At 37.5% G+C, this 25,339-nt stretch overlaps 2 protein-coding genes across 5 annotated transcripts in view; one reads left to right on the top strand and one right to left on the bottom strand.

Annotated features, from left to right (window-relative positions):
* Positions 1–515: 515 nt before the first annotated feature.
* Positions 516–8,906, bottom strand: LOC145489723 (CD151 antigen-like). Of its 2 annotated transcripts, none has more exons than XM_081468751.1 (7): positions 8,095–8,906; positions 6,009–6,200; positions 5,505–5,579; positions 4,343–4,441; positions 3,190–3,342; positions 2,283–2,366; positions 516–1,602 (listed from the first exon to the last, which is right to left on the bottom strand). In XM_081468751.1, the coding sequence occupies exons 1-7, from the start codon at positions 8,173–8,175 to the stop codon at positions 1,549–1,551; spliced, it is 738 nt and encodes a 245-aa protein (XP_081324877.1). In that variant the 5' UTR covers positions 8,176–8,906; the 3' UTR covers positions 516–1,548. The 2 variants fall into 2 exon arrangements, with proteins under 2 accessions (XP_081324877.1, XP_081324878.1); XM_081468752.1 differs by lacking the exon at positions 8,095–8,906 and adding an exon at positions 7,112–7,420.
* A 2,321-nt stretch (positions 8,907–11,227) lies between these two features.
* Positions 11,228–25,339, top strand: part of LOC145489396 (uncharacterized) — a 32,125-nt gene continuing 18,013 nt past the window's right edge. The window contains exons 1-2 of one of the 3 annotated variants that reach the window (XM_081468362.1): positions 11,228–11,313; positions 18,427–18,468. The gene's annotated coding sequence lies outside the window, so the exon portion shown is untranslated. Of the gene's footprint in view, positions 11,485–18,426; positions 18,469–21,159; positions 21,191–25,339 lie in introns of those variants that run through there. The other 2 variants (XM_081468363.1, XM_081468364.1) reach the window with 2 other exon arrangements.

Genomic DNA, 25,339 nt, shown 5'->3' with positions numbered 1-25,339 from the left:
GTAAAATTAAACGAAACTTACCTAAGTTGAAGTTTAATTGAGACTCTACGAAGTCATTGGCCTAGAGCTAGAGTCAGGTGCCCTCCCATCTGGGCTACCCACCCTACTGATTTACAACAGTCCTGATCATTCGCCTTTAAAGTGTGACCGCTCTGGTTTCGCGCGCATATCTCACCTGACTCCTTAGCTCCAGACCAATGACTTCGTAGAATCTCAATCAAACTTCAACTTAGGTAAGTTCCGTTTAATTTTACAATTTTTTAGTAAAAGGAAAAATCCTGGTATTCCACCGGTGTTTACATAATAAATTTATTTCTCAACCTTGTAGAGCATCCTACATACATACTTACAACGTGAGGCTGTTTGGTGTGTTTTCAGTTTGACTTAACATGAAAGTTTATATTTACTTAGATTTACCTTAAAATGACGCTCTCTCGTACTAGTCCAATAATATTTTTAAACAGCAAGACGTGTTAAACACATATTAAAATAAATAGCCAGCAAAGCTACGCGATATAAAATATTAAAATTCTAACTTCGCTCCAAGGCTTAAGGGAGGAAACTCAAATAAGTTGTAACTTCTTTTGTTTCCTTCACCCAAGCCTCGGGTCCAAGTAAAGGCTCATTTTCATATGATCGCTACCATCACTGAAGAAAAAGTTCATCGATAGCTGTGATCACGTGCAAACACCTCTTCAGCGTACTTCCGAGTGGAAAAACGTACTGCGCAGCTTTCTGCGCATCCCTGCTTGCAGACAAAAGCAATACGGTCTGCAGTGGCGGACTGTAATAAGGTAGGAGAGGATATCACTCGGTTGATTTATTTCTTCTAGGGCAAGCATGAAATCTTTCGAATTGATGTCACTGTTAAAAAAACAACGCTCCCCTGCCTGCTGTGAGGCTTATATGGATACAATATGTAAAGAGGGTTTGTGGAAAAAATGTGTCTTCGCACCGAAATGACGGAATGAGAAAATGTTGCTAGTTACCGGGAAAATTGGGAAAGCACATTAAGTTCGTAAACATCTTGTTTCCATGATCGACGAAATTCCCGCCATTTTTTCTAACTTAAAGCCTGGAGCGCGGCCAAAACTTGCGCATGCTTACTACGTTTTTCCGCTCTCAATACATGTACCAGAATGCAGTACGTTGTTGTTTGACCCACGCCCTCTCAGGCATTTTTTATTCTATAGTGATCGTGGCGATCATAAGGAAACCGCTAGTGGTAAGGATCGCTGCACTTTTCCTGTAGCGATCCCAAAGATAATTAGGAATTTTAACATATCGAAATAGGCTCATTGAATACCACGAGCGTACATCTGTACATGAAAATAGTGACCCCTAATAAAAGACAAGTTTTCGTTTTACCAAAATTAATTATACTAAAAATTAATTACAACTAGGAAAGTGTTGAACGTTTCTGATTTACTCGTTTTGTTGTGTCCTCTCAAAGACTAGTTCGAGCTTTTTATGAAACGTGTAAACCGCCATGCAAGTACTTTGAAGTAATTTCTGCGTCCAAGTATCTCAAACGGCTTGAAAATGGAACTAATATTCTTCCACAAAACGAAGAATACAGACAGTAATGACAATTCCAACCAACTGTGGAGAGAAAAGAAAATTAAGAAACTAATATTAAAATGCCAACCACTGAATAAGTTACAATCATATAGGAGGGCAACAACCACATATGACTTGCGTTTAATACTACTCTGAACAAGGAAAATATCTTGGGACAAAAAAAAACGCTGACTCCGGCCCGTCCTTGGTCTAAGAGTTACTTCTGGCAAAAAGCAAACATTCCAACTTAGAGTACAACGTTTTACGTTCAACGGGATTGATGTGCCAATTTTCTGAGATACCCGTTGGGGTACAGTACTAACGAATATAAAACAAAGGCAACCTGATTAGTTAGGTAACATCTACAACACCGATCTTTGGCAGATGCTGTTTTCATATAATACACGTGTGGCTCTACTAACATCATTTGTCTTTATTTTATGGTATGGTCAGCTTCAAAGTGATCAGTATGTGGCTACCATATCGCTGTCAGTAACTCTTTGATACACCGATATAGGGGAGAACAGATTTTCTTTGGGCAAAAATTTAACAAAACAAATTACGTATGGAAATAACTAAAATAACCAAGAACTTTTTATTTCGTTAACAATAACGAAACCGCGTGAAAAACATAGCCTTGAGGCATGTCGGATGAGAGGTTCGATTTTGGAATTCTATGACTTTATAAGACTGAGACAACAAAATCATTTAATGCGACTGACCTGAATAGAAGCCACACCTATTCCAACAATTGCAAGAATGGTGAAATGTTCTTGAAAGAATTCCTCTACCAGTGTCAGACATCCCTGAAAAAAAGATCAATTGGTCTGTTTAGACTGCATTTCTACGGCATAAGATACATGTTTTTCAGGGATTAGTACAAATTATTTAGCAGACCGTCAGTGATTAGGTTTTGTAGAAAGACTGAGGGAAGGAAAACGCCCGTTGCTTTACGTTTAGAGATTCGGGTGGCTTCAACCAAGACTAGTGACATATTTGTTTCAGGGATTTTCAGAGTCTGAAGATTGCTTTTCTCACTGAGAGCAGTGCCACGTCTAAATATTTCGACATATTTTTCCTTTCAAACATTCGGATCCAAAAATTGCAACTTCGTATAATTATGAGCTTCATGCGCGTACGGACAGAGAAAAACTGTGTTAACATAAGGGCACATAAAAAATAAATTGCTATTTTGTGAGGCACTACCCGGAGGTACTTCTTCCACTTCACCAACGCGTTCTTTTTCCAATTAAGAACCAGTTGTGTTCATCTTTCAATCTTGTTGTGAAGATTGGTTAACCCTATTAATTGAAAGTTTAGGAAATAATCATGTACAAGGACGAAAATGAATATTGCAACATTATTTCGTCGACTCTTCATAGATGAAACATAATCAGGCTGTCTAGCCTACACGCTAAGTACATGTATGTTCGTGGGAGAAAGGCTGAACATCAACATCAACCCAAGTAATGACTGCAAAGGAGGCTAACGTTTTAGTACAAAATTGAACATTCCAAACCATGTTTTATTCTGATACTGTACATCCAAGATTCAAAAACTGTTTTAAGAGAACATGACACGCGGATAAAACAATTTACCCTTGGAGACATAATATCCTATTAGCTCTACCTTATTATTGATATTTGATGGATGTGTTCTTATGCCACACCCTTCAGACGGCGTTTTACAGCATGAATCAGGAACACTGTTTGTTTGCCCATCTCTCTGCTGCCATGAAGTGCCATTCCAGCTATCTCCCCCAGTGTCACCGCAGCATTTGTTCTGAATTGTAACAAATGGACAAGGGAAAATCACTCTGGTTTGGAAATTAACCATTCAATTTCAATACATGTATAACCTGAACAAGAGCCATCACCGGGGTTGGGTGGGGGGGGGGGGGGTATTTCCTCAAAATTTTGGTAGGGTTGTTATGTGCTTTTTGAAACCTTATGTACACTATTTCAATTCAAACTATGTGATTTTAAGTGCTCTAAAAGTAATATCTGTCTCTAATACAAAACCTTAGCTAGCCAGGAAAGGCTTTGTGTAAACATTATTTTAGGAAAATACATCACAAAGAGGAATCAAATTCCTTGAGGGAAGGAAGAAGCTCCATGCAAGAGAAACCCCAAAGGTTTATTTGTCCCAAAAAAATAGTCATCTGAATGATTAACAGTAAAAAAGATAGAACATGTCAGCATGTCAGGGTAGATAATTGCTGACCACTGGCATGAAATTTTTATCAATTGACAATACATGTACATGCATATATGCAATCATAGCGCACACTTAAAGCCCAAACACAAGTTGCAATAGGTCATATCCAAGTTACATTGTGCCTCTGTTTAAAAACAAGTCCTCGTGCAAAACCTTTCATATGAAATGAGTTTGATTTACATGAAAATGAACCTGTAGGAGGAACACATTTTCATATGAATGGTTTTGCACAAAGACTCGTTTTGACACAGAGACAAAAGACAACTTGGCCTATCAGCCATCATGTGTATTGTCTCACTGTGTCCACTGAGCCCTTCAGCAAGGAGCTTTACTAAAAAGTACAGCTCTGATTAGAAGAATAATCACTAATAAAATCAGTGGATCAATTGACAACCTTATGCCAGCTTTTCAGCAGAAACCAAGGGTCTATCCAGCTCAGTGAAAACCAGTCTGGGTTCAGTTCTTCAACCTGGCTAAAGTGTCCATCTATTGTACAAAATTATGTAGTATTCAACATTCCAGCCTTACCGTTTAGGGATGTAGCATCAAGGTTATTGCTGCTTACCTCCTGTTGTAGCTTGTCAATAGATTTAGTGACATCCTCATTCACACCATACTGTTGATTCATTTTCTCTTTTATTGCTGTTTTTAGTTCACCTTTTATCTAGCAAAAAACACACATTCAAATTAGCATGTTCCTTACATGAAACATGCACTATCATTATGTAGTTTAGTTATTTAGTGATTTGAGGCCAAAAGTATGTGGAATTTTCACTGAAGTCGATACATTGTACATCAATACTATAAATACCTTCTTGACCCTCAATCACAATAGAAATGCAAGATAATTTATTAATGTCAAATACACAGGAAGTGGTTACCCAGTCCCCCAAGTGGAAGGCTCATGATAACCATGTTTGACAAGCTCAAAAATAAATATGTTTAAAAAGAACTGAGAATTACGTGCAAAATAGTTTGAAATAGCGGGAGTTTGAAATAAGCGATAGCAAACGACTGAAGAGCAAATCCAGGGGAAAAGATTTTGAGTTCAAAATAGCGGGGAATTCAAAATAACCGAGTTCAAATTGGCCAGGTCCAACTGTATGTAAATAATTAAATATTTGGTCAAGTCTTAAGATAATTGATGAGTTAGTATAGTCATTTAATTTGTGTATTAGTATGGTTACAGTAAAGGAAGGTACTGCATTGGCAGCCAGAATTATTAAAATTATTTAATGTCTAAGAAAAGACGACACATTTGGTGCGTTCTTAACAACTGATGGCAGCTGGTTTCATGTACGAGAAATAATGCAGCTATAAAACATACCAGCTATGAAAACATCTACTATTATAAGAATAATCACACCAAAATTATGAGAAAGAATTTTAACAAAGGTGCAAGTGAAGATCTACAAATGTATGCAGTTTTCAGATATACAGGTGTAGTGGGGTAGTGTGGTGTTTGGTTCATTCATACATTGAACCAAACACAACAATGCACTGTTTTGTGCTTGCAATGCATACATCTCTTGACACACTCATTATGTTATAAAATATTAGCTAAAATAACAAATAATTGTTAGGAGTAATCATTATTCCAATTAGATTCTTTAGAATACAAATCCAGGGCTGTTTTTTCTATTACAATTTTATTTTCAGTTCAACAGCTTACATGATTTCACATTGTAAAAAGTAGGCTAAAAACAAATCAAGGTTGCAGGTTGTACCTTAGTAGAGTATACAAATGCCAGTATTCCAATCGTCAGCTCCAGAATGAAAATCAAGATCACCATCACTAAAAACTGCCATGGTAAATATGAAAAACATTTTTGTTTAGTTATATGGAGAAACACATTGATCAATATTAAAATTCTAATCCCAATTGAAGGTGGCAGTCATGCGCAACTATGTACCTCTTGTAATTGCCCTCAAAGGGTGGAAGGGCTCTTATACATGCCCTAAACTCCCCCTCCCCCTTAAAAAATTGCTATTCAACAAAATATTTCAGATCAGAAGAACTCTCTACTTCCCTGTTTTATAGGTCTGCCTGGTACTACACATCGCATTTTGTCTTGTTATTTGTTGTTAGAGCTTGTATTATATTGCATGATTCTAGGCCCAAATAACAAATAACATGTCAACAAATAACGAAAACAGAGAATCATAGTTTGAAATTAAAGTAAGGCATAACAGATAAAGAATTATATGTCAAACTAGCAGAGTGTACTTACTGAGATTAAGAAAAATCGATTTTCCTTTGCCGCTCCTACACATCCCACTATGCCAACAATGATGACAACAACTCCTGCTGCAATCATGAGACCAGGAACAATGACGTATATGTCACTGTCCAGCAAGCTTTGGTAATCACTCTTGTACACCATAATCCATATACCAACCCCCATAATTCCAATTCCCGCAAGCTGAAGACAAATTAGATACAAAATCAACTGATATTCACTGTATAATTTGTCTATTCATTGAGTAAGTTAACTTTAGTTTTAATATCAGGGTGATCCGTTCAGCTATGTGTCCAGTCAGTCCATAGGAGCCCCAGGAGCAAATTTGTGCCAGTTTCCACCATTTTACACAATTTATTTTTTTCAGAATTACTCAGAAAACCAGGGTACAAACTTTACATTTCCTGGAGGGGGCATGGCCCAGGACCCCTCTGGAAGCCTGTGACTTTGGCGCTCATTTTAGAAATTTGTCACCATTTATCCTAGATCTGTACCACTCAGCGATTGCCATGACAGATGATTTGCACAGCATGACCAAAAAGCCTCCATTACCTCCCCAGCACACCTAACTGGATCAGACAAGTTGTAGGAAGGACAAGAGCTAAATGTATGTGACCTAGAAGCCTACTTGTAACTCTAAATGACACTACGAGCAGAAACCTCTGGCCAGCATCATGCCACAGTGTAGGCAATTGTGACTTGCTCAAGTATGTTTACATGATTGAATTTCACTAGCACTATGAGCCAACACCACTTGCAGATGCTGGACCCTAGCCGCATATAATGAGTGTAAAACAGCACCACTAAAACAAGTGCATATGACACAGATTGGGGAAGTTGCCGAGAGACTTACAGTGTAACCAGTAGAGGAGCATGCAACTGAAGGAAAACCCAGAATTTATTAAAAATTACCAAATCTCCAAAGAGAAAGAGGGAGGGAATAACAATTTTACAACACTAAAGAAGACCTTTCAGTATGCAGTTATGCCAAGTGAATGAGGCTTTGGACTTGAACGAAAGCTTTTAAAGCTAGACAGTCACCTTGGATTGGGCCATTGGTTAATTATGTTTTATTATAAATGGGCGTCACTTACATGGGGTAACACTGGACATGAATGAATCCTTTTGAATCCTTGTTCGTATCTAATCATCTCATACCGGTAGTTTTGCTTACAAGAGAGACAGCATTATAACACAGTATTATTGACTCACTTTTGCTGCACGTGCTTGTTTGAAACTTGCAAGGACAGCAAAGCAATGAAACGGGTTCCTCAAGTCACGTAAGTACGCCGCCAATATAATGCGGTAATGCCGTCTCAAAATTGCATTTATTTTAGATAATTATTATGGCCACATTCCTTTTAGCCTCCAACACAGACATTCTTATGGCCTCCCCCCCCCCCCCCCCCCCTTCATCTTGTGCGACGAGCCATAAGGGTGTCTGTGTAGGAGACTAGACTCCTTTTGTCCAAACAAAAGCTCAGTGAGTCTAGTTCCCTACTACTGGTACCCATTGACCAGGCCAGGCCATATAGGGAGCACACAGGTAGTAGAGCAGTTAATAAAGTTAAGCTTACACACGATGGGAAGAACACAGTTGTTAATGAGACATGGATTATAAAGCGTACAAGAATGGGCCTTCTAAAACTTTGATTGAGACTAAAGATTGCTAAATGATTGAAGAGTATCCATCAATTTTACCTATTTCAAAAACCTTTTTACTTGTTAGCTCTCTTACCTACTGATTCAATTAAGCTTATATACACAAAAAATAAACACAGGGTGTAGAAAGCAAAGAAACTTATTAATCAGCACTAGTTCCAGAAGGAAACGGGATTAATGGACAACAGTGATCGCAAATGACTAAATATGCTAAGTTTATACTGGCTTATTTTCCGTAATATTCGTTGTTTTGATCTTAAAGTCGGGTAAAAAGATAAGAGGAATTAACTAACATGCACGTGAATTATTAGTCTTCCCTCAAAATACCACATTAGTGAGATCGACTTAAGCTTCGCTCGTCGGTTGATGGTCGCACTGACAAACTCTGGCGGTCAGCTGGTCACTTACTACTCACCAAGAATAGAAATGTAAACACGAAGAAAAGAGTCTTCATGCAAACGATGTTACAGGCTCCTTCATTTCTGGCCTTCATCATTTTGGCGCGCGATAAAACCTAAACAGATGAACCACAAGCAACACCACTGGAGGAAATCAGTAAATCTCTAGAATGTAGATGATCAATGCAGAAGTTCATAACATCGGAAGTAGGCGTGAAAGCCGCTATGTCATTTGATCACCAATCAAATAGCACATTTTAGCCCACGTGACAGGCGTGGAGTACAGCTTCACGGAAAATCTGGACTGCTGGACAATGGAAAACGCCACTAGGAAAGGTGATCTTACTTGTAAGTTAAAATAACTTAACTCACCCAGAGAGCAATTTGATTTCATTTTTTTTCTCGCTGCAAGGGTGAGTGCTATTCTGGGAGAACCCTGCAAACTGATTGCTTTTCTTCATCACAATCACGGTGAAATAGGTACGAAATCATTTTGCAACAAGGAGAGAGGAAAGTTCCAATTTTGCGCTTGAAGTAATTCCCCTGAAATTAAACTGCATATAGATTTTTGTTCAAACTTTGTCCAATGAATATTTATCATATGAGAACTTTAATTACAAAATAAAAAAGGAGGGTGCTCATGCTCGTTAAGGAGCAGTGAGGCATTGAAAATGTCCCATTTTAGCGTTATTTTTAAATGCTTATTACCTCATTCTAAGTTATTGTAAACTCTTTGTGAGCCCAGACTCCTAAAAACACGCCTCAAACTACAGTCAATACTTGTGTCGGACACAAATAAAGTTTGATTTTGACAGACAGCTGAATCCTTGTTACAATATTGGAACCAAATTGCTTGCCACGGCTATCAAACTGCAAAATAGAGAAGACTACACAGTGCAGCTGCTATTTTCCTTATTTATTCAATTTTCAAAGATAGAAATCAGATCAGTCTTTTCTCACGCAAAGCTAATGATTAGTTGATTAAAATGACTGGAAAAAAAATTGGGATGCCCGAGCTCGTTAATGAGCTATAGCCATTTTTCAACTAACAGAACTCAATATCAAGGCAAATCCGCCATGTTTTCAGTGTGCGCGTGCACGAACGCGCGCTAATGACGCCATAAATTATGCTCAGTAAGGATGCGCAATGCAATACTGGGGAATGACCTTGAGGTCATTCCCCAATATTGCATTGCGCATCCCTACTGCGCATAATTTCACGTGTGATTAGCGCGCGCGCATTAAAAAATGGCGGCTTTTTCTTCGCGGCTGGACCTCGCCATGGAGGTAAATCGTCATTTTCTCGAAAACGAGTACGGTGACCTATGATTTTTTTCTGTTGTGTTGAGTTGAGTAATAAATTTCTCTATGAAAAATAAATATGGGCCAATTCTCAGTGTTGAGCAAGAAACAATCGTCGGAAACGTGAATTTAGCAAGCAATCGTCACCATAATCATGGTGCTATTGTAAAGATTTATATGGTATAAACAAGGTGCTGTTGCTCCTAAACGAACATGGGGACCCCTCATTTTTATTTCAAAATTTAAGTTCCTACAATATAAACAGTCAATAGGCAAAGTTTGACAAAAATCTCAGTGCACGTTCTATTTCACTGGAATGACCTTAAGCGCGTTCAGTGCTTTCCACGGTCTGCGGAGGGCGAAGTACTGGTTTAAGGTTGATGGGTTAAACTGATCAATTTGGGTTTATTTATCACTTATTTTTTTTCATTTGCAAAACCGGTTTGAAAGTTATCGCCAAGCGCATGAAGTTTGTACTACTTGCGAAACTTTTCGTACAGTCTTTTACTTTCCTGATGACAGATCCCAGCCACGAACAACGTCCTGCCTTCCTTGCCCGTCAGAGTATTTTTGAACACATTAATACACTTTCTGCCTATTAGGGGCTAAGGGATAACGGAATAGTTAGGTAAATAATGAAGGGATAATGCATATTTGAGGGAAAAAGGAGATGGGAGATGGGATATTTATAAGAGATATATATCCCGGGATATCGAGTAGGAATATTGTTAATTTTTGAAATATTAAATTAACGGGAGACGGGATATTTACGCCAAAACAACGGAATACGGGATCCCCCCTCCGCCCCCAATGAGGCCTCTCTTTGACCACTGACAGGTTAGACGAAACAGGGTTAGAACAAGGCAATTTTTGTTGGGAGAACAAATAAATTTAAAATAATGGAATTCACCGGCCCAGTCATTATTTGTTGCTTGGTCGGTACGATCAAAGCCAGTGAAGTATTTATTGAATATGCTATATTATTGAATTTGATACTTACAACATGTAGGACCCGCCAAAAAGTATTCTAGTAATTGGCGCTTTCAGCTGCGATTTGTCATGCCATAAAAATTCGAGATATTCAGTATTTATCTTAGTGGGCTCGATTTGACCAAACAAGACAAGATATAAATCAGTCTTGAGGTACAACCGACAACTACAACATTTTTGCACGATAGGCCCTTAAAGCGATGCCGCTTGTCGGGTCGTTAACTTAAAACTCTTAAAAAAAAAAAAAAAAGCAAACGTTGTTCGCCCGTTATAGAACTCGATATAAATCAGTTTTTATTTTGAAAGCGCTTACAAAGTAAGTCAAATTATTATTTGCGACACTGATTCATTTGACCAAGGCTATACATGCACCAAAGGCAGCTATAGTGTTAGTTACAACACGGCGTTTAATACAACTATCAATAGTAGCAATCAGTTATTCAGCTTAGTTTTCGATAGAATATTTGTATAAAGAGAAAAAAATCAAAGTGCGGTGGACATTGAGAAAAACGCAACCTTTAATCAACAATGATTATATTACGTTCACTATAAATAAAGGAAAATAAAGGAGAAGTGTACAATCAGCTCGCCGCCGATAGTAAGCCAGAGAATTGATGTTAGTGTATGCTTGTGTCTATTCATGCAGCTTCCCCTCCGGCAATTTTTTTTTTTTTGTCTGAAAATGCCTTAGGCCCTTTTTAAAAGTGAGCTGTATCTGTCAGTTTTATCTTTTCCAGAGGGCAAATAAAAAAAAAACCGAAAAAAAAAAAGAAAATTGGATCATATTACGTTTGAAATGGTGCTCTTTAGCAACAGAATGAAAATTATAATTTCTTTTTGGTTAATAGCTTCAGAGATCATCGGTTCTCTATTATTAACGCTAGCGTGATCTATCGACTATCAGGTCGAAAGGAAGACTTCGTTCGCCGTAAAATGACTGCATGGTAAGTGGCTGTATGAAGATAAGTTTGTCCCAGTCATGTATTGATCGTTTTGCGGAGAGGTTTGTTCGATCAACTTGACAAGTGGGAACACCTTCACGTGGTTGCACAAAACACGGCTTTCGAAAACTCGCTCGAGAAAATCTCTGAAATAGAGTACTACATTGCAAGCTGGTAAGTACAATACAACTTCGTTCATTTCGTGCTGTGTTTGTTCAATACCACTGAGAAAATATTCTATGAATTACAGTCTACAGAAGAGTTTCCAACAAATAAGAATCGAAAAGATTTGATAGTTGTTTCAGATTTCTCTTTTCGACAAATATTATCATAATCGTTTGAGAGCTCACTCAGTCTGATGCTGTTAAAATCGGACGAATGCGAAAAAAAACTGTGCTTACTCTGGGCAATTCAATCTTAGCCAACTATTAATTTAATTTAGTTCGAATTTTTTCTAACATTTAACCATTTTTAATGAGGATATTTTTTTTAATCCTACTTGATAATTGAAATCGTGACACCAACAACACTTTGTGCAGTCTTACAGATGTAAAACGTAGCGACTGTAAGGCGAAAAACCGAGAACCGAGTTGTCAAATCGACTTGCGGAATTAAGAGGGGAAATACGGGAGAAAGGACTTCCTTGTTTGTATTGCTTAAAATCCACCAATTTATGAAAAGATCAAGCTTTTAAATGATATGAGGCGACACGGTGACACTCGGTCTGTAGGTTGACAATGGTTTGCACCTGCAATGTGATGCTATCATTCCCAGTTTTCCCAGCTCTAAGTAATTTGTCTTTGATATTCAAAACATGACAAAAGTTAGCACTTTAAAACTGCATATATAAACATGATGCACTCGCATTTTGACATATCGATTTTCAACGTCGTTTACTTGAGAAACTGACTTTTCTTTCACAACTAGTCAACCCCAATTACGCGAGAATTTAGTTTCTTTTAGTCATTAAATTTCTATGTTTGTCTGTTTTTAAACTAGCAAAAACAAATTACTCAGCTGTTCTGTACTCTGGACATTGTAACTGCATTGATCTCAGTTACATGTTTGCTGTTTGACTTTCCGCTTTTACGATCCCTAAGCAAATATAAATATAATCTTATTGAAGTAGTTGATTACATTTGTATCAGTTGTTCTACAACTTTTTCTGTTCGTTTCGTGTAAGTTTTCCTCTGCGGTCATAAATTTTTAAAACATTTCTATTCAAAGGTTTTGAGTAAAATACGTAAATATTTGACATTTCATGTATTGAAACTCTTTCGTTTTTATTCGTTTTGTGGAAATTCTCCTTTCACATCATGAATTTTTGATACAATTGTACTTGAAGAATGCTTTTCGGCGTTCCTCGCCGTCAGTCACTAGGGACCTTAAGCACCGACGACGAATGGGACGACGACGACGAGTAAAACTGTTGTAGGACTGGGTCGAGGACGTCGTTCACGGCGTGAAAACCAAGTGCGAGAACATGTAAACAGAGCTGAGTTCTCGTAAACATCGACCTAAAACTATCGAAAAATTTTGTCATGTCTTCTTTTCACGAGCTCCAAGATCTGTTTCTCTTGAGCAACGAAAACGGCTCTATCGATGACAACAAATTTTCAGTCCTACATGAGGAATTGATGTCGAAAAATCCCGATTTCTCATACGAAGAACATATAAACAGGTTTTCACTCGAAGAAATGAATGATGCCGAACTTTCGGCCCGATATAATCTAAAACGACCTTCACGGTATAAAATTCTATCCTAAAAACATAAGCGAAAACCTACATGTAGACAGGAACGGGAAGAAAATGAAACACAGAGTCAATTTTCAATTTCTGAATTCATTTAATTTTCTACTTTCGCGGACAAGTCAACAACGGACAAATCGACAAACCCAAAATGTTATTACCAACGATTTCTACACCAAGCTCGCCGTAAAATCTAGTTAATACAAAGCTAAGAGGTTAAATAAATAACCAACTTTCATTTCAATAGTTTGATATACATTTTCTGCCTGAAACACTGCTTGAATAGATTAATACTTACTCACGTTCGCTCAGGACGGCAAACCTGACGTTTCGACGTCCTAAACTTCACGTAGCGCGGTAAGGGGAAAATTTACTTCCGGTCGTCGTCCTCTGGACTCGTCGTCGTCGGTGCTTAAGGTGGCCGAACACAGTTTTCACGCGCGCTTTTGCTGATGCAGTTCAACGCGCGCACAAGGATTGCAAGAAACAAACATGCCGTCAATAGAGCGATCATTTTAGATACTCAACACCCGCAGTACCTGTGCTATTTTTCTCTATAACTGAACGCAGTGTATTCATGACTTTAGTCTTTTATCACAAAGATATGTTCGAAAAGCTAACAATGCAAAGAACCCAGCAATTCTCAGCTTTTGCTTTGTTACCAAAAGAACCCCGAAAGAACCCAGTTAAATGCAGCGCGTGCGTAGTAAGTCAAAAAATTGCGATTGAATGAAAAATTGCACTCTCGGAAATACGCCTATTTCTCGAGAACCACTCATTAGAATTTCACGAAATTTGGCATGAAAATACTTTAGGAAATAAGTAACTGGAGTATTGAAAATAATTGAACTTTAACAAAGTAAATTATAGATATTCCAGTGAACCTTCAACAAGGGATAACTAAAGATTTCTCTGTTAAATTATTAGCAAAATGGTGTTAACTTGTGAGACTCGTTACAAGCTTGTTGCATGCAAATTATAAAGGAAATCTAACGACTAGATTTTCTACAAATAAACGAAACCGATTTTAAGGGCCTGTTTATTTTTATTCATGTTGCCATGGCAACGGCACATACGTCAGCTTAACCATCAAAAAACCAAAGTTTGTGTTGTTAACTTGCTTGCTGCCATTTTTGACGACCGAGAGATCAAGGGTTTTAGAGAAAAAGGTAAATGAAACAATGGTATCAAAAACTGTGTTCAGCCACCTTAAGGTCCCTACTTGGTCCAACGAAACAACATCGGAAGTCAGTATAGAAGTTCCAAGTTATCTTTCATTTTGTTTTTAAAAAAAATGACAGCGTTTTTAAGTTTAGAAGACGATAACTTCTGTTATCGTTAGTTTGCAATGTTAATTAAGTTCGATTTAATTTATTAACCTTCTATAGGCAAGAAAATTTTATTAACTCGTTCTTCTAGTTCCAATTGAATACTTACAGCAGAATGATTACAATAACAATAAAAGAACAATGATAGGTGAAAAAAGAGCATTTGTCTCATTTTAAATTTCCCTTCTCTTCTCAAACCTCTTTCTCTTGTCTTTTGTTGCTTAACTATAACAAGTCTTACTAGTTATTCTAATGGCAAAAGTGACACCTATTGTCAAAGTGACACCTATCGTCGAACCCTCACATGAGCCAAACCTGATCTAATTAAAATGAGCAAATTCATTGTGTTTCGGCTAGCATAGATTGCGCATGTGGTTCGCCTCAAGCGAGGTTTCGGCAATCTTCTACTTGGTTATCGCCATAAACATTAAAAGAAATCGGTCTATCTTTGGCAAAGTCACTTTATTAGGAATTTTGCAGCTCAATATTTAATGATACTGATCAAACAAACAGAGAAACATGTCTAAGAATATAGCCTTAAAATTGGATGCCGAATCATGATCGCTATCAAATTTATTCTAACGAAGGCACCCTTCATGTATTCTTACTAGTAACAGTGCTACGGGTTTCCATTTTCTTACCATTTTATTTTTGGTGGTAAAAAAATATTTTTTGGAAAAAAAATTATTCAAACGATTCATTACGTTAAAAAAGTACCGTTTGTTTATTGCTAAAGATTGCGGGTGCGTCTCTGTTTGATCTCCTCAAGTCAATCTCACAATCTTTTAGAAATTACCTTAAACCTTGAAATTCTTACCAGAATTCTTGTCATGTTTGCTGACATTTTGTGGTATTCAAAACTATGAAGCAATTAACTACTAGTTTTAGCTCATGAACGGTCATCTCCTTTTTTTCCAGTAACTGAAGTTGAAACATCGCATTTCAAATATAAGAGAGCACATAACAGTAGGTCAAAAGTTAAACTAAATTGTTTTCATATTAAGTTAAAATAAAAACAGATAAAATCCATTTAAAGGAGAAGTAAAAGTATGGAATCTTATATCACTGATTTAAATACTGGCCAATCGTTAGTCATTCATTTTTAATGGAACTTAACCACAATCCCAAAAACCAAAATGAAATATTGGCAAGTAGGAGATAATATATTTTTTGAAACCAATCACAATAATTAAAACAATATAGGATATATGATTTAACAAGCAGATTCCGTATTACCGTGCGTCTGTTCAGTAATAGATCACAGACGACGTTAAAAAATGCGGTAAGAACAAAAAAAGTGAAACACGAGCCGTAAAGCGAGTGTGTCATCACTGATGTTCACATTACCACATTTTGACGTCCTCTGTGAATCTATTACTGAACCGACGCACGGTAACATGGAATCTATCTGTATTGTAAAATAAAGAAACCAAAAGAAACGTTAACGACGTGATCTATACATCTCTCCTCCAATTGATCATAAGTAAGAACTAATCAAAATGCGAGAATAATCCGACATATTATATAAATGCTCCTTCACAGCATGCTGTCAGCATTACTGAGCTCCTCGCTACCTTAACACCGCCAGCTTCTTGTAGGACGCACGTATTTTATGATCGCTTTCATTTGATAACAACCAGTGGAGGTAGCACTGAGTTGAACTGGGCTGCCTACAGATCAGGCAAGTTAATTTAGAATCTCACTCGCCTTCTCTGATGAGGTATATTGAACACTTAATATTAAGAGCCGTGCTCCAAACACCATACCTTATCAAAGGCTCTTTCATCTATCTAGTGTGACAGTTTTTTTTTAACTTTCACTTTTCATTTAAAATTCTTCCAAAACATATCTTGCAATTGTTTTGCGCCACGTTGGGCACCAGCAGAAGAGGCGGTACAAAAATTAGCTAGCGACATTTGAGGCTTCTCTTGCAGAATTCTTGAGTAATCCATGTGGTGAAACCAGTGAATAAGAAATAATTCTGGCCAGAAATGATCACTGAAATGAAAAAAGGTGCCATGAAACTAAATGTCTTAATTCGATCTAGAAACAGTACAGTATTTTCAGAGCTCCTATTATCCACTTAAGTTTAATAAAAAAAAAAAAAGAGAGAAAAGAACAGAAAGGAGATCTCAGGCTTGACGCTAGTCTAATTTTGCCAATTTCTTGTAGGCTGAAGTTCGTCTGATTTGACTGGGCCAAAGCGAAAATATCCTAGAGTATTCTAGCTTCACAAATACAGTCTAGCCGCCATAGAATCCAATGGTATTTTTACAAGGGGCATATATACGAGTCAGGCGTCGTTAAATATCTCAGAATATTTCAGTATATACGCTGCATACGTCGATCCGCATTCGGGAGAATTCGAGCCCGAGTATTTACCCTTGAGAGCATTGTTCATTAAAAAAAGATGAATACCACATCGCATTATTCAAACCTTTCAAACGTCTAAAATTAAGGTAAATTCACAACCACAATCACTGCGGTAGGTTCCTTTAAAAAAAGAATTAGGATTTTAATTTTAAAGTATTGTAAAGCGCCATGGACAATTAGTGGAAAATGGCGCTATATAAATGTATATTTATTTATTTATTTATTTAATTTCCTTTCTCTGATAATTCCGTTGCCACCTTGACCCCTGTATTTCTATTAAATTACAACAATATATGCTGATCTACTCAGCTCGAGCTGTCTTTTCCTTTTCTTCGCATTATAAATTTTAGCCGAATCCGAGACGTGCGTGCTTTGCTCTCACTTGGGGGTGTTGTTAGATCAACGACACGACAGCATTTTCTCTTTAACTTAGGGTGCACTCAAAGAAATACCAATAACACTGCTGTTATTTTTTGTTTTAGGCGGTATCTTTTAGGGGTCAAATAAAGTTCGACCGACGCTCCTTTAGGGGCTTAATTCAAATTTTTCGACGAGCATCCCCGACCTTTTATACGTTGAGAGAGCATTCGTTTGATTTTTTCGCAACAGAACTGCAACTGAAAGTAGCGGGAGTCCCTATATCGAAAGTATACATGCTCTATCCGTGGGATGTGGGATGTGGGATGTTTCACATTGTTCTCCATTTTATCGGTTCCCTCTGATCTTATGATTTGTAGCCGGCCGTCATATCACATTGAATGTAAAAGCACTCTGACGGGACTGTAGTCTCTAGGCCTGAGGCGACTGGTCTTCCTCAGTTTCGGGAAATTGGAAAAGGTCATACAATAAATTTCCTATCTCACTTTGCTTTCTCGAAATTTACAAACAAAGTGACTCAATACAGAATTAATTTCAGTTCCAAAATATATTGACTCAAAAAAGGAGAGAGAAAGTAGTGTGTTTGAACCGTCTTTATTGGAGGAATTGTCCACTGCCTGCGGAATTCCATTTACCGCTAAGTTGACAGTACAAGTATAACAAGACGTCAGTAAAACAATTCTCATAACTTGGAATAACTCTTAAGCCACACATCTGCGCATTTCGGACCTATGTTTGATAATAAATAATCAAGGTATTCGGCTCAATTGTCTCGGATAGCAATTGTTTTCACTTACTCGGCTTCAGATGACATTTCGCGCGGTATTTCCTTAAGGGGACAAAACTGGGTTGTTGGAAATCAACGATAAACACACGTACAACCTACAAGCACCCACCTTGCTCTGAAGAGGGCCTGACGCTCGAAACATCAGTCTCGCCACGGCGATTAATTAAGCTTTTATTAACTTTATGTTTCCGTCAACCTTTCAGTTGGAGTACGGCCGCCATCTTGCGCGACTCCGTCGTCGTGCATACGCGCCCACGAGCAATACCGCTAGCCATGATAACCATGACAAAATCAATTTATGGGTTTCCTTTTCTTTCCAATATGGGCATGGGGCTCCGCTTGGCGACCCTTCGGGCCGCCGAAGCTCCGCTATCACGTACGTGTGATTGGCAGGTGGCGCGAAATCGCAAAACGCCAAGCTTTGTATAATTTATGAGCTTTGGTTTCTTTATTAAGTCTGCGACGATGCTTACACGTTTTCTTGTTTGCTTTTTTTTTAAGCTGGACCAGCCTTAGCAAACACCAGGGAATCTAATTTGTGAAGTAAGTGGAACACTATATGTTCTGATCGTTTAAGTGTAGACTGGTTATGCTTATACGATGTGAAGGTAACACTACATCATATATAGACAGAAGTGAGCATATCAATTAGAGGGAGCCGGCCATATAACATCCATACTTCGGGTCGGTTGTATAACATTCTGACCTCGCATATTTCAGGTGTAATGTCCATGCTTTAATCCCATCAGTGCTTTATAATATTATTTTCGTTATATCATTTTGGGAATATACCTGTTCTTATTGGTCAAAATATGTGCTGCATCCAAACGTTCTGTATCTTTTTCATTTACAGTTTTGTCAGTGCAATAAGCGAAAGATGAAATTTCCTAAAATTGAAGAATAACACTGAGAATTTTTTTTAGCATGGCGTTTAAAAATTGCCAGGGAAAAAAATAGATTAATTATTAAAATGTACAATTTTAGTCTAGAAATTAAGTATGCAATTTCCTACATTATTCACTAAAACGAAGGCAAAGCTCCATATTGTCTGAAAAACACCAAATGAGGCCAGTGTTACTCTGTAATATGTGAATCCAAATGAAAAATAATCAATTTAAAGGACAACTGAATTGGGCAGCCTAGGTTTTGTTGATCGAGCTCAATTTTGAATGATCAAATCGATTTTAAACAGATCTCATTAAAGTCACTTTCTTTTTGCAAAGTTCATCAGGGCTATTATGACTGAAAAAAGTATAGTGAATAATACATATGCAAATAATATCAATCATACGAAATTCATTTCCTCTCATAAGGTAAGGTTCATTTTCCAAAATTTATTAGAGCTATTGTCATGAAGAGAAATTACATCATAACAAAACATGTGGAATTGAAACTGCGGTCGAAAACATACTCAAGGAAAGGTCTGACTGCGTCATGTTTACATAACACCTTTTAAAATTGTAGAAAAATTAATATTGATCGCTCAAGGAAAATAACTCTTTCAAGATAGAAGTTAAACGACATAATGATATTACAGTGATTCAGCTCGCCCAGTTCGTTAAGCATCACAACGTCTCTTGTTTATAGTCATATTTTCATCCGGCTCACTACTTTCGCAACTTAAGATTGTTTCAAGTTTTCTTTGATTCTTGAAGCCTTGCAATTGAGATAGGTATAAAATCGTGTAAGGCAATATCTACACGTGAAAACTCGCACTGGTACCTGTTTGACCCAGTATGACGTCATGATTTCATACCGCGTTCAGATAACTAAGTAATATTGTAACAATCTCAGCCCGCGGGGGTCTTGGCACTAGGAAAGGGTGGCTCTGGAGAAACATGATTTGATTGGTCACATTCTTAAACTGAGATTTCAGGCTAATTCAACGCTGGTTTCATACACGAAAACATCCACTGATTGATCTCTAAACAAATCTGTTCAATTGCTACAACTACAGACCTTAACAGAATTTCACAAACGAATTTTTCGTGCAAGAAGAATTCACTGAACTTTGATTCTCCCCGAAAGCCAGTGTTAGTATTCCTAAAGGTCTGTTCGTGATTTGATCGAGCGGTATTATTTGGAGATTTCATTTTGTTCTGAACTTTTCTTCACACCGCGATAGTTTGGGAAGCTGTTTCGTCGTTCAGAAAATGAACCTGGAAAAGAAACAACGAGACGTCTTTGATTCTCGTACTTCTCCACCATATATTTACGGCACATTGGTTGCTTACATGCAGTCGGTTTGGGTTCGTTACAATACAAGACAGTCAGTTCAAAGAACAGACAGCACAATTTAACAGATAAAACTGGGCTGTTAACAAAACAAACTAAACTATCCTTTGAGCGGACAGAAGATTATTCTGTTGTTTATTTTTCGTCGCTCCGAGGGCAAATAAATATTCAAAGTTTGTCTATAGCGGAACTTTTCAAAGACACGTGTGTCCGTTTCAGAAATTCGTGCGAAAATGAATATATGAAATAAACCATGTGTAGACGGTGGAAAGAACGTGGAAAGAAATAGAGATCTCCTCAGTTTTCTTCTTTTGCCAATATTAAATCAAATGACTACTAAGAAAATAAGCACGAGTAACAGTAAATTAATTTTCCTGGTGAAACCCGGTTTCCTTTTTGTGCCGATATGCATTAATTAGTTAAATTATAACTCTGCATTATTCTTAACTGGTACATTAAACATACTCAGATGTAGATTATGAAAGGTCCTAACTTTGGTCAACTTTGAACAAACCAATATCTTTCATCATTTCCCTGTTTTAACTGCTAGTGAATTTCACGTCCATCAAATAGGAGATTCCGTTCTTGTAATATCCGGGGAAATCAAGATCAGTTGGCTTGCTTTGATTATGCCGGATGTCACAAAGGTCTTGTCTGATGCTTGTCAATTGTTTTCAGTTTCCATCATCTAAGCACATTTTGCGTGGTAGTCTCTGCAATCGCCGGCATGAAAATAAATTATTTGTTGGAAATCAGAGTTTTCCACGGGGCTCATCGTGAAGTGCCTTGTCGGTCATCTCCAAAACAAAAACTTCGCGCGGACGTATTTTAACATGATAACAGTAGCATTCTTGTTTATTTTTCTACGGTTTATAGGACACCCATCCGCCACTGAAAACAATATTCTTTGAACAATTTACGAGCTGCAGTTTCATTAAGTTTGTGAAGAGTTTCGCTAAGAGTTAGCTTTTCACTCTGGACCAACTTTAGAGAAACAAGGGAATATCATTTCTAAAAAAAGTGGAATAAGGTAAGCTCTTTTCGATGAATTAGAGATTATTTTAATATCATGTGACGCTACTTAACGTGACTGCATCAAAAAAGAAGGATTATTTAAAATTTTCTAAATCTTGGTCTAATTAGTAATCATGTTATAATTGTCGCCATCTGTATTTGTTTCATTATCTTTTGATTCTTATATCAATTTTGAAAAACGGTTTCCTTTGTTCCGTTTTTTCGCGTTTATGCTTTTTCTTAGCGAACAGTTCCATAATATATTTCATACTTCAATTTGCCCTTTTTTGAATAGCAATCATTCCACGATCGCAAAGATTTTGCAAAGCTGCTTTTCAAGTAGCCATTTCAATTAATAACGTTTAACACTATATCACACTGTGAGAATCAGACTCGACCTCACATAGCGAAAATGCTGAACGACTATTTTCTGTAGTTTCTGTTTTCTGTAGTTAACCAAGATAAAGATACCCATTTTGAAACCGAAATTCAGCAATACGTTTCCGCTATTTTTTAATTAGCCCTGTTGCTCATATCCGAGTCAAAAAGACACTCTCCGAAATGGTTGTCATAACTACAATTGTCAGACTGTGTGTTCTGCTTTCACCGAGGACTTCGATTAAAGTCAAGCGCTTTTTACACGCTGATGATAATCCTTGATCACTGTTCACATAAGACGTTCTGTAATGAATCTTATAACATAGCCCTAGCAAAGCGCGCGTTCTGATTGGTTAATACGTTCGATCCATTTGCCCGTGGGTTGCAAGCTGACGACAGTTTGTTTATTTGTCCTTTTTCTCGGCATCTTCTGAAATATGGAATAATCTAATAATTCTTCCGGAGGCACTCGGAGATTGACCAAAAAACCAACAAACTGGTCTGTATCAACCTTTCGAGGTTAGTGCTTCATAGCGGGAATTTTAGAGTTTTCAAATTTTTCAAAGATTTGGCGACAATAAAATTCAGTACAAGCTTTGATTGTAAAACTTTTCTGGCGTCGAAAGCCATTTACATGTAAATGCTTTCGGCGAGCAAGACTTGTACATTAGAGTTTTACCAAATTTCTGTTTTACGTGAAGCATTACATACGAAAATTCTTCTGTACCAAAAATTTAAAGATAACATTTTTACTGAGCTTTAATAGAGGAAGTTTTATCAAATATTGGTAACCTCTGATCAATTATTTCAGTCAGCCCGGGTTTCAGTTTTGCTCGTTCGTAAATTGAACTCCTGACAGAACAGCTGCTTGTTGAAGGAAAGACTGCATCGGGCGCAAATATAAGCTTACATTTCTAACATTTTCCTTTAAGCCTCGGTTTTCTGTTCAGTTAAGCTTATTTTACCAAATAACGAAAGTAAAAGAGATCATTTTTTTACAGTCGTTCATGCGGTTCAATTTCAACCTTAGACGCAAAACGTATCAATTAAAACGAAGTGGAAAGGGAAACGTAACCCACAAACCTGCTATTGAAGAAGAGCATCTCAAATTAAGTTGAACATCGAACATCATCTGCTGGTTTATTCTGGAAAAAGATGAAACCTCTTCTTCCGAACAACAAATCTAACACTGATGGCACAGCTAACATCCATCTTCTGGATGATGGGAAACTCGTATCTAATCCCAGCAACGTATTTAACGACTTCTTTGTAAATCCAAGAATACAGGACTCAGCCTTGAGCTTAACGGAAGAGAATTTCGGCGACCATCCTAGCATAGCAGCAATTAAAAGCAAATCATACAACCTTGACTTTGCTTTTAAGGAAATCAACAAGGAAACCGTAACCAACTACGTATTAAAAATGAATGCCAAGAAATCCACTGGCCCCGACGGTTTCTCTCCAAAGATTGTTAAACTTTCCGCTATAGCCGTGGCTACTCCGTTAACGTCTTTGTTTAATTACTGTATTCGCACGAGTACTCTGCCCAAAGAATGGAAAATGAGTAATGTCACCCCCATCCATAAGAAGGGCGATGTGACCGATAAAAACAATTACCGACCAGTCAGCGTTATCTCTGCAATCTCCAAACTATTTGAGAAAGTGCTGTTCGACCAGATGTACGCCTCCTTTGCACCAATTTTCTCGCCCAACATGTCGGGTTTTCTTAAGGGACACTCCTGCGCTACAGCGTTAATCAAATTAACAGATGATTGGAGACGCGCACTTGATGAAAAAAAAGAAGTGGGTGTAGTTGCTATCGATCTCTCCAAGGCCTTCGACTGCATTTGCCACAATCTGCTGCTAGCAAAGTTAAAAGCGTATGGCTTGCAAGAACCAGCCCTACAACTTTTAAGATCATTTTTGCATGACCGTAAACAAAGGGTAATATGCAATAATACGTGCTCTAGCTGGTCACTTTTACAGTGCGGCGTCCCGCAGGGAAGTCTCCTTAGCCCCTTACTGTTTAACATCTTTATGAACGACATGAACGAATCTGTTTCCGTCTCTTCCCTCCGCCTCTACGCGGACGATACAACCGAATATATGGCGGACGAAAGTCCTCTTGTGCTTCAACACGTCTTAAATCAAGACATGGAAAAACTATCTACCTGGCTTAACTACAACTATCTTCAAGCCAACGGGGACAAGACACAAGCAATGATTCTTGGGAATTCAACATACAATTACGATTTGGAGTTTGATGGCACCTTAATCGATATCAAAGAACATTTAAAGATCCTTGGAGTATGTCTGGACAATAAGTTATCTTTCAAAGAACACACAAATGTAATGCTGAAAAGAGTATACGCTAAGATTGCCGCACTTCGTCGCCTCAAGCGCTTAGTACCCATAGATACTTTATTACTTTTATACAGGAGCTTTATAATACCGCATTTTGAGTATTGTAATTCTTTACTGATTGGTATAGGTAAAACGCTCAACAAAAAAGTGGAAGACGCTAACTACTACGGTCTACGAACAGTAATGAACACGGGGAAAACTTCTAATTATGAGTCATTACTCAAACTGCTGGGCATGAGAACGCTAGAACACAGACGTATTGAACAATCTCTGATAATATTTTTTAAGTGTTTTAAAGAAAATGGCCCACGTTATATCACCAACTTATTCAAGCCCCGGGTCACGCCATACAATCTTAGAAGCAGCGGGCTAAACGTAGAACAACGCCCCTACAATAGTAGATTCTTCCACGGCTCGTATTCTTATATCATCTCTAGAATTTGGAATCAGTTACCGCCGGCAGCAAAAAATGCAGCAAACGTTCCAGCTTTTATCAATCATCTTAGTACAACAAACTTTGGTGGCTGCCAATGCAGTTCTTGTCTTAAATGATTCCTTTATAGACATGTTGTATTTTTATCGTTTTTTAATATTGTATTTTCAACGCATATTTTTTAAGATATTAATAGTATGATAATTTTGTATTTTTTAATATATAGTTTTTAAATCTTTTTTTTAACATGTATGTCAAACACTTTTATCATGAGCCCCTGGCTCGGGAGACTTGGGCAACCACTCCCCGTGTTCTTGACGTAAAATAAATTACCTTACTTTACCTTACCTTACCTTGTTGCAGTAGTTGCACGCTGCACGCTTACCATTTGTTAAATATAAGTTTGCTTATTTGGCAACTTTGTTAACAATTTCTAACAATTTCCAACAATAATAAGATCAGAGCATATATGGCTTTAACTTTTCGGGTGTCGAGAGTAATCTTTTTGCATGTCCGCCATGAAACTCTTGCCTGAATATACTCTAAGTCGACATCTAACGTGAAAATTTTCTTGTTTTTATCGCTATCATAAGAAAGTTCTAAATTATTGACCGTAATTAAAAAGCTCTAATTTATTTCGGCCATCCAAAAATTTCCTGTAGGCAAATCTTGTGACACTGTGCGTCCACTACCTTGAGAGACTATATTCATTTCTTTCAAATTCACGTCAGTCGTGTTTAAAGTGCAGCTATGATCAACTTTTTAACGCAAAAATTGGAGAGTTACTGATCGTAGAGAACATTTAAAAGTTTCTGCTTGAAAAATATTCCAACGTGGTCCTGCATAGTTGGATGTTTTAGTTGCCTTCTGCGGAAATACTAAGTTTTAGAAAAAATTTCTCGGTAGTCGTTTCCTATCCTCAACCAAACTGATTGTTTTGTTTACATATCATGCAGAGATAGCTATGTACAGGAGCATTTGATGGACCCT

Source organism: Orbicella franksi, chromosome 6 (assembly GCF_964199315.1).
Source record: "Orbicella franksi chromosome 6, jaOrbFran1.1, whole genome shotgun sequence".
In the NCBI taxonomy this organism is placed as follows: Eukaryota; Metazoa; Cnidaria; class Anthozoa; order Scleractinia; family Merulinidae; genus Orbicella; species Orbicella franksi.
This window is presented reverse-complemented; position numbering and strand designations above follow the sequence as displayed.

Coding starts and splice junctions, on each gene's coding strand:
- LOC145489723 (XM_081468751.1), bottom strand. CDS start 8,175: ATGATGAAGGCCAGAAATGAAGGAGCCTGTAACATCGTTTGCATGAAG. Junction 4,442..5,504: donor CATTTGTATACTCTACTAAG/GTACAACCTGCA, acceptor GTTTTTTGCTAG/ATAAAAGGTGAACTAAAAAC. Junction 3,343..4,342: donor TTGACAAGCTACAACAGGAG/GTAAGCAGCAAT, acceptor GTTACAATTCAG/AACAAATGCTGCGGTGACAC.